The 15,712-nt window shown below is 38.4% G+C and overlaps 1 protein-coding gene across 2 annotated transcripts in view; it reads left to right on the forward strand.

Annotated features, from left to right (window-relative positions):
* LOC108244162 (fibroblast growth factor 14) overlaps positions 1-15,712 on the forward strand; it is a 63,308-nt gene that overhangs the window by 5,080 nt on the left and 42,516 nt on the right. The window contains exon 1 of one of the 2 annotated variants that reach the window (XM_017430101.3): positions 7-153. The exons of the other annotated variant lie outside the window; for it this stretch is intronic. Within the exon in view, the coding sequence (XP_017285590.1) occupies positions 60-153 (94 nt within the window). The 5' untranslated portion in view covers positions 7-59. Of the gene's footprint in view, positions 1-6; positions 154-15,712 lie in introns of those variants that run through there. 2 annotated transcript variants of the gene reach the window in all.

Below are 15,712 nucleotides of genomic sequence, written 5' to 3' on the forward strand. Positions count from 1 at the left end.
CCTCCACCTCTTTCACCAGCCCCTGTTCCTCCTCCTCCTCCCCCGTCTCGGCCAAATCCATGCGGTTTATTTGGAACAACATTTTCAGCAAAGGATCGCATATGCTGCAGTGTCTTTGTGGCAGGAGCCTCAAGAAAAACAAGAACCCAACTGGTGAGTTTGTTGTGAGTGTGTTCTCTCATTCTCTGTGTGTGAACGGGAAAGTCTTTATTGAGTGTTACTGTGTGAGCCATGTGTGTGTTTCCTCTGGAGACAGCACTGTTTTTGGTCGCTGGGGTTCCTCTGCAATCGCAGTTGTGCAGCAAGTGAGAGCTCTACAGGGAGGGGGTGGTGGTGGAAAAGAAAGGAATGGGAGGGAGAGGGGTTGCAAACTTATTAGCACAGATACTGACTACACAGTGGTAGTGTGTGTGATTTTAAAAAAAAGCGCATGTGCTGAAGAGAGGCTGCAGAAAATCAACTCCAATGCAGCATGCAGACCTGTTCAGGCTGTAGTAACCTGCACGGCCTTGTTTAGACTTTCCCTGTTGAACAGAAACAGTTGGGGAGAATGTTCTTCATTAAGGCGCAGGTCTCTTCTGATGAGACCTTTTTGAACAGCTTATAGGGTTAAATGCTTGGCGCAAATCATTAGTCGACCCCCCCCCCCCCAAAAAAAAAAAAAAAACACAAATCTGTTACCAAACTAAAACGCCTGATCTATGTTGCATCAGATTTTCCACTATCTGCTCTGCCTGTCATCAGAGGATGGACTGACACTGGATTTACTAAAGGAATATCTGACACTACTGGCATTATGATGTTGTGGAGAGTTTGGCAGCTGGAAGCACAGAGTGTTTAGAAGGCGACGGGAGTCTTTGGAAAGCAGTTGTTTTTATGGGCAAAAAAAGAAATTGGACTAAACTTCCCATCAGCTCCCTTCTGTCGTCTTGGATCGAGACTCATTCCTTTTAAATCATATCTTTTTAAAAGCTTTTGATATAACGATTAGGTCTAGTGCAGATAGAAACTGAACAAATGTTTTGTTCTGAAGTGGCGGCAAAGTTTCCAGCTTCGCCACAAACAGTTAGCAGCAAAAAAGCTGGAGCGAGTGATTCCCCCAGTGAGTAAAAAACGAAAACAAGTATGTCCATGTTGTGCAACGAGGTCAGCTTTTAATGGCAGGTCCTCTGTTTGTCCTTTAATGCCAAACAGTTGTATTTCTCTTGTGTGAGTCATTCAAAGTCCTTTGAGTTCGGTGCTGATGTGCTACAAAGGACGAGTGTGCAAAAAAAAAAAGTTCAGCACCACGGACAGCTGCCTCAGTGTAGTCGCTTTCACAGCTGGTTTAATGAACCAGGCTTTGTTGTTTTCCAGCACACTTTTATTTCACTTTCAAATATAATTCAACCTATTCAGTACCTGGAATGAAAATGAATTCAGGTTTGTAACTATTTAAAACGCCTGAGGGAGGGAAATGTTGTTAATATATAGTATTGATGTTTTATATCACTATAAAATAACCCTTGGCGCCTGATAAACTATGCATCTTCTAGAATAACAGATAAAAGCAGACATTGCAAGGGATATAAGTGTGAGTTTGTCACCTAACTGCGAATATACAGCATTTATTCTCTTCCTTAAACATCCCAGCCTTCAGTTCGCAAAGTGTCTCGTAACTGTTTTTTGTGGTAATTTTCCTCCGAACTTCGATCAAACTTCTTTTAAGCGTTTCTTCCTGCTCGTTTGATGAGCCGGCTCGCAGCTGGACTCGCTGGATTTCTGAAAAGAAAACGCGTGCAGCCGTGTGACACACTGCGCAGATCCTGTAAATAACCTGAAACTGTTTTCTTCAGACTTAGTTGTGTTTCTATTAATCAGAAGAAAAGAAGCAGCAGCAAGGGTAAATAATTAAATGTTTGATGGACAACTTTTTAAGCTGTGCTTAGTTTCTGCAAATTTCATTAACTTTTGTCTGCTGGTTAAAGAGAAATTCTGGTAACGGACACAGATGTGACAACTGTACGCTTTTTACAACAGGCGATAAAGAGCTGTCAAATTTAGATGATTAGTTTCAATTTTCATTTAAAGTTCTAAACAACAGATTCATAATCCCCTGCAATCGTTTAACTTTCCTCATTTAATGAGATGTGGCATTGATTGATTTGTAAAAAAATGAAATTTTTTTTTTTTTTCCTACACACCAACCACAACTTTGTGAAAATAGCTGAAAACAGGAGTTCAGAAACATTTTGTGTTGTTTCATCATGTTCGGCAATTAACCGATGAAATGTTATCTCGCTCCCAGACACACACACACACACACACACACACACACACACACACACACACACACACACACACACACACACACACAGTTGGAAAGCAGAACGTAATGGCACCGGATTCTATCTCAGAGAGATGCCAGCATGCTGCAGCTTGGCTCCTAATTTCACAGCAAACGGCTCAGTTCAGCCTCCTGTTTTAATTAAAGATAATACGAGCAGCATCGCTCTGCTTGCTGTTAGTTTCCGTGTGTGCGTGTGTTTATACACAGCATTTAGGGATGGAGCAAGGCGGAGTTTTGCTGACTCTGCACTTACTTTCATCTGAATTAAGGGTCCAGTTGTCAGGTAAAAACACAGCTTTGTTTTTAAAAGTTAGGAAGAAGTGAAGCTGATCTTTACTTTTTCCTGCAGATGAACTCGTAGCATTCACTGTATAAAGGAATAATGCAGATTGATTCTCAGAGTTTATTGTCTCAGATGGTTTCACCTTTTATAGCCCACGTAGGAGTGTGCTCCCATTGATGGACGCACTTCTTCCATTCATGCAAACCTCCTTTGGAGAGTTGCCATTAAGGCTTCAAGCTTTATATTTTATTTAAACTCTGGAGTATAACAGTGGGGTTTGTGCCAGCTCACATCTGTTTCAGGAAGTAAAAGCCACACACACACACACACACACACACACACACACACACACACACACACACACACAAGTCATTTAAACATACTGTATTTATATTTTATTTAGTTGCAACAGTGTACAAAGTTTATTTATACAATTTAATTTCAGAAATATGAATTTAGGCAAATTTTTGGACCGGAAAGGCTTGCAACAAAGTCAATTAGTGGGTTTTTCACTCTCTCTGTTTGTTGTGTTGCAGTTTGGGGTTGCGTGTTGCTTGTTGTCGTTCAGAGATGATGAGTTGACAGAATAGCGACAGTCACAGTGACGTCCGTCCTCTGAAGACGCCGCGGGGATTTGGTTCAGACGTGTGCATGGCTCATTAGTTCGTGGCCTCGTTATCCAAACACACTGAGTCTGCAGAAAGACGACTTTGCTGGTCAGATCCGTCTTTGCCTGAACTCATCATGGATGTCACAAGACTGACTGCACAAGGAAAAAAAAAAACAGAACGGTCACGAAGGTCATCTTATATAAACAGAACTGAAAAATAATTAAAAAAAAAACACATTAACTTTGTCGGTGCAGGTTGTAAACGATATTCAAAGAGGTACACATGCAAGGTTCTTGTATGCATTTTATGCACTCCCCAGAAAGTTGAAAAGCTGATAAAATATGAATGAAGACATTTCAAACAGGCCACTTTTTGTTGCTTTTCCCGAAATGTTTTCAGGGGCGTTTGAAAAAGTTATATACTTTCACAGAAACTCTCAGAATGAACGTAGTCGATGGCAATGATTCAGTAACAGATCTCGCTAAAGAAAAGAGAAAAATATAACAAGCTGAGCGGTGATACAGTGGTCATAATGTTTTGGCTTATTTTACGTAACATTTTGTTGTTTCTTTTTTGGCCGAGCAGTTTAAAGGTTGACATGGATGCACAGTTTTATTTTACAGTGGAGTAAAAGAGACTGTAATATTCTGTAATCTGTCAGACATCAAGCTCAAGGTTCTGACATTTATAATAAATGGTTGAGGGAACCGTCAGAGAGTTTCTTCCCATCAAACTGTGCGGCATCTTAGACAGCTTAATAAAACTGCGCATTAAAGTGACCGCCTGTTACTCCTGAGCTTAAACAGTTCAGTTCAGGTTCTTATAAAGGGCATTATACAAAAGAAAACCCAAAAACAAGTCCAGTTCATAAATCCACAGATCCAGAATCAAATCTAATTACAGTCAATTATTTCTTATTATAAGACAAAACATTCACACGCAGCACATTATGAAATGCTAATTAGTAAAAGTTATTTATCAGCAGATTGCATCAGAACTTCACTTTGGCTCAGTCCCACATCTTGAGCAGCATTACTAAGGGATAGTTTAGGAAACCCAAGCCAACCCTAACTATAGGATTTATCAGAAAGAAAAGTCTTAAACCTGGTTTTAAAGTAGACACAGCCTCACGGACAGAAACTGGAAGTTGGTCCCACAGGAGATGAGCCTGGAAACTAAAAGCTCTGCCTCCCGTTCTACTTTTGGAAACTCAAGGAACCACAAGTAAACCTGCAGTCTTAGAGCCAACTGTTCTGTGAGGAAAACATGGAACAATAAGATCTTTAATATAAAATGGAGCCTGGTTGTTTAGAGCTTTGTACGTTGGAAGTAAGACTTTAAGTTTTAGTCTGAATTGGACGGGGAGCTAATGGAGAGGAGCTAAAACTGGAGAAATCAGATCTTTTTTTCTGACTCTCCACAGAACTCTGATTTTGGATCAACTGAAGACACTTTGGAGAGTTTACAGCAAGTTTGTAAAAGTAGTGACCGTATGAAGCTTCTAATGCCAGAAGAGTAACATATTTAGCTTTTTTTTTTTCTTGGCTGAAATACACATTTATAAATTCAGTCACAGTTAATTAACATATATGTAATATTTTCCACACAGGTAAAGGAGGGGACAAAAAAAACAAAAAAGCTCTAATTTAAACTTGTTGATGAAACGTTTTGAGAGGATCCTAGTTTTTGTTTATTGTTCGTTCATATTTACAATATATAACGTATATTACAAATATTGCGTTTATGCTTTTAAAAACATGTGAATAACTGAAGTTGATTATATTGTAGCACGTTCAGCAGTGGGAAGTCTATAATTTCTCAGATGATGCGGTGAACCGGAGAGGATGTTTCTTCCGGTAGGTGGGTGGGGTCGGGGGGGTTGTGCTCGTGCGCAGGCAGGCGTGCGTATGGACAGCTCTAGCTTCAGGTGGCTGTCAGGAGAGGGCGAGTGGTGCTTGGAAAGCAGCGGGGCATCAAAGGCTCGGAAAAGAAGAGTTTTCACGGACTGAGCGATAAGGAAAAGAAGTGTTTTCATCTTCTTTAAGTGTGCTAAAATGTAAAAGCAGAAGCTTGTGTTTCTGATGGGTCCTCGCTCTGTAGCTTTTCTTGGCACCTGTCGATATCTCCGCTCTCCACCTCATCCCTTTGTTCCTCGCCTCACTCACACACACTTACCCCGTCTGCGTTAACCTTTCGCCCGATGACAGCTCTGCATGACATAATCGCCGTATCTGTCCGAGTCGTGTTGAGTGTTGCTGTATGTGTCCATGTCTGAGGCCCCCGCTGAGGGGGGCCCAGAGCCTTTAAGAAGTGTGTGTTTTTTATTTTTTTGATATGGGTCGGTGTTTGAGCCATGGACTTTGAGTCAATATTGAAGGTAGCAGAGAGGAGAATAAAGGTTGCTTTGGGTAAATCTGAAGCAGGTAAGATGCTCTTTATACCAGCGACAGATGTGGTTATATGTGAAAAAAGAAATTCAACAAAGGCTAATTTTAAAGGAACAAACTTCTAAGCAGTCATAAAAAGTTATTCAGATGCACAGCTATGTGATCAAATTTTTTGGATTCACTAAGATTTAAACTCTCCTATGTGATAATTCTGCCTTTTAAGTCATTAGAAAATGAATTAGCTGAAACTATCAAACTAAAGTAATACTTCTGAAGGATTTCTAGGGTTTTTAGGCTCTACAGAAGCAAAATAAAAGCACCTTTTACATGTCTCGCATGTAATATTATATGCTTTTGGAACATTGGAGTCTAATTTGTGGATTTTGACTTTATTAAATTCCGTCACTAAACAGGACAAAATAACTCTACGTGAAAGTCATTCATTTCCTTGATTTCTTATGAGTTTGATCAGAAACGATCACAGATTTGACTTATTTGACTGGATGGATTCGAATGAAACTCTCAAAACGTAATCTTTGGATTCACACCTTCAGCTAAGTCCACCTAGTTCAGGATAATCAGCCACAGCTAACTGACCTAGTTTTACAAATATTAAGCTGTGGTAGTAGCTGAGAGTCCTTTACAACACATACAAACAGATGACAGCATTTACAGTGAACAAGATCATTTGCCTCCTTTCAGTGTGTTAGCTGTAAATGACAAAACGTTTAATGAAACCTTTTGTGAAAACCTACTCTGTGCTTCAACTCTAGATGCATGGATTCAGGATTGTCGTGTGGGGGACTTTGGGCTTTGGATTTCGATTACTCTTATAATTTTTTGTCCCGTTTTCCTACCGTTGGTGGTACTCTTGTTTGCTGTGTTTTATTGTAAAAGGGCAATACTGTTTTTCCTTGTGTTTATGTATGCATGTGTGTGTATGTGTCTGTCCGTTTGTCACGTTGTCAAAACATCTCATGAACCACTTACTGGAATTTAATGAAACTCTCAGAAAGTAATCATTAAACATACATCTACAACGGATTACCTCTGACGTCAGGATGGCTGTTGCAGCCAGTCGACATTAGTCAGCAGAAAAATGGCTATATCTATATTGTTTTTGGGCTAAGGTTTGATGTGGTAATATCACATGAGATCACATATAAAGACATTTACAAGTTTTGACCAAAACAACTAAAACTCCTTTTCTTCTCAGCTTAACTAGCAAGGCCACCTGATTTTTATAACCTCGTCAAACACAACATATTTTGATACCATTTAGATGTATCTCTTAAAGACAAATCAACACAATTTGAATTTTTAAAACTGGTCTACTGGTTACTAATTTATTGTCAAAAAATGACCATCAGAATCGGTCTAAATTAATACAGTTCTTAAACAGGCAGCAACAGAAAGTCCTGTGTTTTAACTTCCTGGAACTTCCTGTTCTCACGCTGGGCTGAAGCTGAGGAATTGCTCTGATTGGCTGTAAATTTTCAGATTATTCCTTCGCGGATAGCACCTGAGCTAAGCAGTGGAAAGTGCCAGCTCCCCGCAACGCCGGCATCCGTCAAAAGATCGTCGATTTTAGGATTTTAATCACTCTTCATTTTTACATATGGATAACAATATTGGTATAGCCTTTTTCATGCAGATCTTTTTAATGTAGGTTATAAAATGTTTTATTTCATCTGAGTTGAGAAATGAAAGAATGAATTAGCTTGATCGTTGCCTGACCATGTTAGCTATAGCGCTGCTGTGCATCGTTTATTTAACGGATTAAGAACATACAGAGGAAGAATGGGTTGTGAGCAGACAGGTGGCCTTGCTAGCTTTAGACAATCTTAGTTTAAAACTCTGGCATGAAAGGCGCCGGGTGATACGCACTCCTTCAAGGAATTCTGGGCCTTTAATTTACAAATGTGTTGTTGATCTGAAAGGCAAAAAGAACTTTAAAAGCAGACAAACAAGTCCTCAGATTCATCATTTGTGTTAAAGTCCAACACCAGCGATCCTTACCTCTAATACGCCTCATAAACCTGGACTGAGGGTGCACATAACACTCTTGTCAAGGCACGTGAAAAGCCTCTCGTAGTATTTGATAAGTCAGGCGTCGCTCTCGAGCATCTGTCTGACGGCCGGTGCACAACTGTCAGCGGTGCGTCAGTGTTTGTGTGCGTGCATGGCAAACAGATGAAGTCAGATCTGCTGCTTCCTAAAGAAAAGCAGCACCGATTTAATGTTAGTTTTTATCATTTGCAGGTATCTGTAAATTAATGTCATCTTTAAACATGTAGCTTAACGCTCACATAGCTGTGAAGTTCTTTAAGGACAGTGTTTTTACTCACGTTTTGATAAATTGTTAAAGCTCTATAATGAAACCCCAGAAAAATGAGAACAATGTCAGCCTTTATGATAAAAATCTAAAGGACACTTCATGGATGTTTTTGTTGCGATAAAATAGGGATTTTGTTGTGTTTTAGGTTACCTTCCATTATTTTGGTTCACTGTTGGGTTTTGATGGGATTATTATGCTGTTGATTTTGTTGCTCTGTTTAGTTTCTTGGGTTTTTAACTACCTGTCCTGATGTGCTTTTTGGTTGTTGTTACTTTACCTGCCTCTGTCTGTTTGCTTCTCCTCCACATTGCCTCCACGCGACGCTCCGTCGCCTAAAATCTATTTTCCTAATCCTTCTACCATCCACAGATACCAAACATTATTGTAAAATTACATTATTATTAATTTTTATTAACAGTCAGCACAAATGTGTTGCTTTGGTTTTTTTAATCCTCTTGTAAAATCTGCTTTATGAGAAGAGTCACTTTTTAAGCTGTATTGTGTGGAAGTTTGGATTAGACGCAGTCCCCTACTGGCTGAATCAGATTTCTTAATGCACCATGTTGCTGAACTCTTCATACCGTCGAAGGGATTAGTGCTCACAGAGGCACACACACATACACGCATCTACCAAAGCAGTTTGTGTAATTCAACACTGTGGATAAATCAGATTACTGTCACTCAGAATCACACGTTCTGCTGTCTACTGCGTAAAATGTGTTGGTTTTCTCTCGATATTTACACATATCACAGCTTAAGCTTGAACTCCGTCGTTGCTTAAACAGAATCGTGCAGGTCATTGTATACAACTTATAATAGAACAACTTGCTTCTTGAGTTCAAACGACAATATAAATGTTTTTTATCCACTACCTGCTCTTCCGTTTAGCGGTGAGCTTTTCTCGACCAAAAGCAAAACGAAGAACTTCTTTCGTAGCTGAAATTAAAGCTCAGTCTCACCCAGCATGCGCCCGCTTGTGGGTGGCTCCCCTTTGTTCAGCTTTGAAGGCTTAACAAAACTCTTTCTCTTGTCTTATTATCTACCTACGCTCTCCACAGCCGCTCTTCACCAATTTATATTTCACTCAGTCATGTGCAGTAACATTTTACAGCGCTGTTACAGAGGGGCAAAAATGTGGCATCTTCCCTAAAAAGCATCAATCTGAGCCATAATCTCTAATTTTAGAAAGCTTGAGTTTGTGTTTTTGATTTTTTGATTTTTTACAAAAAAAACTTAAAGAAATTACTTAAGAGTACATGACCTATCAGAAAAAGGTTCAGCAAACATGAACAAAAACAGAAGTCATTTTCAAAATATGTCAATTTTTTGTGATATGTCTTAATCTCTTGGTGTTTCTGTTTGATCAGATTTAAAGCTCAAGCAAAATCAAAGCAATTAAGTAGCATAAAAAAGAAGAAACTCAACATTTTAGAATGTGAAACAACAGTAATCATGTTTACTAAACGAAATGGACAACATATTGCAATGTAAAAGCACAATAATTTAAAAAACTATTCAAATTTTTAGTCTAAGAAACAAAATAAACCAATTTAAAATACAAAACCTTTAATGAAACAAAGCAAGACATTCACAAAACACGTTATAATTAGAAGTCATCAAACAAAAATCTGATTTTAGCGACGTCTCTGAAAAACAGTCTTTAAATGTGTTTTGTAAAATGTTAGCCTTTTTAGTTTTAATGAAGTGTATTAAATGAGTTTCGTTAAATGTAAAGTTTTTACCTCTGTATTCAGGAGTACTGCTGTGCTTCCTTTTCGGTTTTCTCGCCCTCGCCCTTCTGAGGCCGCCATAATGACGTCGTCACTTACAAAGACACAACTGCAAACAAATACCGGCGAGGACGCGAGTCATTACGGCGAGGTCAGGAGGTCGCGGGGACGTAAAACGCCTCACAGCCACATGAGAGGAGTCACCGCCGCCGCCGCTCGTTGAAGAGGTGGCACTATGAGCTCCACACTAAACTACTATATTTTTATTTGACTCTGCTTTACATCAGCAGCATCAAACATAGTGTATAGATTTGTTAAATAGACTTTAATTCTATAAATAGGCTGTAGCTCAGTCAGCTTTACAGATATTGAGCTAAAATCCGGTGTTAGAAGCTGAGAGTAGCTGCTCAAAGTTGGACAAAAACAGCTATAGGTTAATTTAAAGGTGGCGGGCAGTATGCATGTTTCTACGACATTGTACAAAATGAATTCTGGCGTTGTCCTGCTTAAATACACCCAGACGTTACAGTAAAATATGTTGCCTGTCTCTCCTAGTCCTAATAGGCGCCTATGGAACGGAGTGCCCTCACACATTAAAGTCAACCAGCCACGAGCTCTGATGCATCTCTGTGTCATTACAGATGTAGGCTTTTACACCGCTCACTGTTAAAAGCCTGGATGGGCTCTCCTGTCTGTGGCACGTATGTCATTTTCCTTCCAAAAGCAGCTGAAACATGGACTCTGTAGAGCTGCGCTGGTGTAGGGTCTACATGTGATTTAAAAAAAAAAATTTCTTCTTTTAAATAAGGCAAATTTACATTAAAGGGATTTTACGCGATATATATTTAAGATTTTAAACATGAGCAATGACCCGAAAGGGATAAACTGGATGGTCTGAGGTGGGGTTCTGTGGGTCAGTTCACCCAGCCTGATGATATCGGGGCAATTAGATCATCAGCCACAACTACCCAGGAGGCTGAAATGTCTAGAATGACCAACGTTTACCCCAAGCACCCCAGTGCAGATTTGACCTTGTTGCTGTCAAAAACACAAATAATAGTTTTTATTTTGACTTATACCATCAATCTATAGCTGTACTGTGTGTGTGAATACACATAGCTTTAATTAGAAGATTGTCATGAATAATACAGGCGTATCATCGACAGCTCCTGGTAATTAATAAATGAATAACCTCAAATAAATAACAAATAAACCTGGTCTTGTGTGGGGGTTTTTAAATCGTGGGGAGAGTCCGTCTTTTTCCAACTTGTCACGCTCGCTGTAGCCTGATAAATATCAGTCAGCCACCAAACGAGTTTTCATTGCCAATATAAAAAGATGGAAGCTAGCTGACAGCAGGACACGATCTGAATTGCATATAAATACATCCAAACAAGGCAAAACATGTAAAATAAGTAGTTTTATGTTTTGTTTTTGTAAATTCTGAATTGTTTTAACTTCACTCTTTGTCTGACCTATAGGAAGAGGTTTAAAACACGTACACGCAGAGCTTAGCGTGTGTCGGTGTTACGATTAAAAAGAACATGTTTTAAAGCATTTGTGAAGTCGCAGAGGAGAATTGAACTCATCTGTGTGAACCCCACTTTCTGTTTCTTTCTTCCTGTTTCACGACTTTTATCTTTCCGGGTTCAGCTTGGACATCTCGGCGCCTTACGAATTCCAAACAGTGCCCTAAGGAGGTGCCTCCTTCAATATTCCCGTTTCTCTTTCATCCCCAATCATTCAGCATCCCACGTTGTAGTCCTGAGGTTTTTTCGGGGGTGGATAGGGGGAGGGGGGGGAGATGTGGAGCGGTTATGTAACTGCTGTGATGCAGAACTTTTCCCATTTTCTGCTGCTTTATGACGAAAATGTTGCTGATTGCTTCATTCATCTCTTGCTGCTGTGGCCGCTGGTGAACTCTTTTTTTTTTTTTTTTTTTTTTTTTATCGGGAAGTGGAGAAACAGACAAATGCGTCAGAATCTAAATTATTCACACAAATCTGTTATCTGTTTGTAGAAACAACCATTGTCCCCTACGTGCTCCTGCGTTAACCAGCAGCTCCGTAAAGTGAAATTAGAGTTAACCGAGCAATTCAAACCTGAAGTCTACACCTTTTTAAGTCGACATTCATACACAACTATGGAGCACAAAATTTGGACATAAACTAAGATAGATCCACCAATAGAAAATATTTGTAGTGAAGTGAAGTGAGATTTATTTATATAGCACTTTTCAGCAACAAGGCGATCCAAAGTGCTTTACAACAGAAATAAAAACAGAATCCAATAATGAAACACACAAAAATGAAAAACACATCCATCATGTGTACTCTAAATGAATCATGTATAATCTAAATAAAATCACAAAACCAGACATATCTAAGCATGAGCGGAGACAGTCAAAATAGTAGCTAAAATAATCTAAATAAAATCAAATAAATCATTTGTAACAGCTGGCAGCTGTGGCGAAAGGCAGGACTAATACAGATCTTTAGTTGTTGTTATTTAACACTTCAGAGGACAGTGCCAGAAGACAATAAATGTTCCCAAAATTAATAACAGAGCTTCAAAAAGTCAGATCGATAATATGTGAGGCGTTAGAAAACACCACAGTTCATGAAGTCCTTCGATCTGAAGAGTTTGAGCTTCTTAACCTTGGGGTGTTTTTAATTTATTCAAGAAGCAAATTAACCCCAGAAGTTTTCTCGAGTCTGACACACTAATATGTGTCGATAATAATAAGATTAATTGAAAAAAAATACTAAAATACAAAAGCTCACAGAATCTGAAAATGCATCACTCGTTGTTTAGGATAGCTTAACTTTAGTAATAAAACAGCAATTTAACTAGAAGTTGTGGTATTAAAATAAAAAATATAGTGTTTTTTTTTTAAACTAATTTGCCAAAAACTGACAACAATAAGAGTAAAAACACACCTTTATAATTTATTGCAGAGCAGAGAACCCAAATGTCATAGTTTTGGTGTTTTGTTTGATGGTTTTTCTGGTTCTTGTTCTGCTGTGTTTGTCTTTTGGATTTGTGTTCATGTCTTGTCATTTTCACCNACGCCTCCTTCTCTCATTCCTTGCTGTTCAGTTACTTTCCAGTTTCTCATGCCACACCCACATTACCATGACTACTTAATCACTGCCATCATTTTCACCTGTTTGTAATCACTCACCTGTGCCCATTTTCCTCCTGATCCTCAGCCTTTATATACTATAATATATAATATACCCGTCTTTGCTCTTCATTCCCTGGGTCATTCCGTTTTTGCTGTGTTTTCCACTTTGTCTATGGTAGTCACGTTTGGTTATGCCTTGCTTTGTTTCTTGATTTTGGATTTTTGTTATTATTAGTTTTGCTGCCTCGTCAGCCCATTGTTTTGGTTTTTTTTTTTATTCTAATAAATTAGTATTTGTGTTTTAAGATGAGTCTGCGTCCTGGGTTCGCCTCTGTCTCCACGCCTTATGACACAAATGCAAAACACAGAGAGATAAAAAAAAAAATATTTTAATTAATTTAATGACGAAACGGCAAACTAATCCAAGAAGTCCAAAACTCTAAATCAAAGGGATTATTTGATTAATTATGATATTAACAAACGCAACACGTCGCTGCCGCCTCAGCAAAAATAAAAGTCATGTCGTGTTATATGAAATGCTTGTTGTTTTAGCAATATAAATGTTATTACATTCTAACATTATAATCTGATGTGTGCGCAAGAAATAATTTTTCATGCTCTCTCAGAATGTTTTTATTATTATTATGTATTTTTACTAGTTGTTACTACAGTATATACCTCCTTCAGTATTTCACAGTGTAAATGATATTCTATAATTATGTGAATTTTATTTTTAATATATATGTATTCCTACTTAATGAAATTGCTCAATGGGTCAGTTACTGAAAGCCAACATCTCAGGGACTGGACATTTTATTGGACCGCAATTATTGTCATTACGTAAATTTAATTTACGATTTAAAATCTAGTTGTTGTTTTTTTTAAGAAACTTGTTGGCAGTTCTATAGTCCTGTCATAGATCATCTACATAACAGTATCAGCTCTCTGATGGAAATTTTTGTCTTTTCAGACTTTTAAAATGTTTGTTTTTTAAACAAATCTGATTTAAAATTTAGTTTTAGTTAAATGAAATCATCCGTGGGCCAAATATGGCCCCTGAGCCACCAGTTGAATAGCCCTGGACTATTGTAATCAAGCAAAAATATATATATTTTTATATCAAAACATGAAACTATAATGTTATTAAAAAACATTTTGTTAGAATAAATAAACTGACATTATTATCTCTTTTATATGGTTCTTTTTTAAAGTTTTGCTGGAGTGGCAGCAGGATGCTTCTGTACATTTCTGCAGTTTTTAAATAATTTAAGCAACTTTTATCAAAGCTGCGACACAGATACCTCTTCTACCTTTTCTAACCAAAATCTATAATGGGGATTAAAGCCTAACAGGACAAGTTCTACCAAATATGATGAACTAATAAAGCCGACCTGAAGTGCAAACCGACATCAAAATAAAACCCCAATAAAGCTGGCAAAGATATGGACCGTAAAGAATAATCAAACATCGATATCAAATCAACAAAAGACTTGATTTATGTGCCTAGTTTTTAGATATAATTGACCTTTTTTGGTCTTCTGGCATGCCATAAAACCCATTAGTGCTTGTTGTGAGATATTTTAGATGTCCCGCCATCCGTCCTGAAACGCTGGACTTTCTTCTTTTGTTAGAACACCACAGCTGACAAATCCTACATCAGCAAAAGACTAGTTCAGTTGAGGACAGTGAGGACAAGACGATGGTGTGTCCGGTCCTGAACAACACGTCTGTCGTGCTTTCTCTGGACTTTAACAGCAGTTTGGGATGCCAGCAGGATGATTTTATTGGATTCCTGCTCCGTTTCCCAATTTTGGGCCACGCAGTTTTTAACAACGTTTAGAGGGTTCGGCGTCCTCCTCGGGGGAGAGCAATATGATTGTTTCTGTTGCGAGTGAGCGAAGCAGAAACGCGAGAAATTACCATTTCCAGTCTCAGTAAACAAGTGAATAAATGCCGGTGCTAAAACCTCCCGACTGGACAGATACAGCTTTTTTTTCTTTTACGTTAAAAGAACCCCATGACTTTGACGCCTGTTGAACACGATGAACAGTGAGAAACATGTCTGATCCTGCTGAGGGCGAAATCACGAAGGCTGTCTGAGTTGAAGAACCGGACACAATAAAGATGGCGGATTTCAGTGATTTAAACACAAATACTCATAAACTGGTAAAAAAAAAAAGCTTATTTCATGAAAGCAACCAGTTTATTTGACAATGTTGTCTTTTTTTTTTTTCAACATTGCTGCCAAAACTTTACTTAAGGCCGTGTAACATTTACCTATATGCTTTAAATCGTCAATACTGAGCTATTATCCTTTTCAAATTCTCTGACTAAAAAGCTTTAAAATGAGGCGTAGTTTATTGAAATTTGCCATTTTACAACCTGGCGACAAGCCGGTTTAATTTACGAGAGCGCCGTTTTGGAAAGTCGATTAAATATATATATATTTTGGGTCCGGACGGACACCACTGGGAATTTGAGCTGTATATTTAGAAACTGTTATCCCCAAGCTTATACGAAGGGATTTCCCGGCGCTGCGGCAGCCGGGCAGAGGAAAAATAGCCAATTTCAGAAAAAAGGAAATTCAAATGATCAGGTTTAAGGAGTGTTAGAAAACTAGGATTCAGCTGTAGATTTTGGACGGTTTTCTGCTTTTGCAGCTGGGCTAGCTGGATGGTGTGTTTAGGGACTCGTTTTTACATAAATCTCAGTGACGTCCAAGAAAACTTTTTTATTTTCACTTCTTTTGCGCTGCAGCCTGAATGAGCTCATTCCAGCTTGGGTCACATACACTCCTGATCAAAATCTTAAGACCAGTCAAAAAATTGTAAGAATTTGCATTTTGCACTATTGGATCTTAAGAAGGTTCTAAGTAGAGCTTCACAATGTTAAAAGAAGAAATCAGTG

Source organism: Kryptolebias marmoratus, linkage group LG23 (genome assembly GCF_001649575.2).
Source record: "Kryptolebias marmoratus isolate JLee-2015 linkage group LG23, ASM164957v2, whole genome shotgun sequence".
NCBI classification, from domain to species: Eukaryota; Metazoa; Chordata; class Actinopteri; order Cyprinodontiformes; family Rivulidae; genus Kryptolebias; species Kryptolebias marmoratus.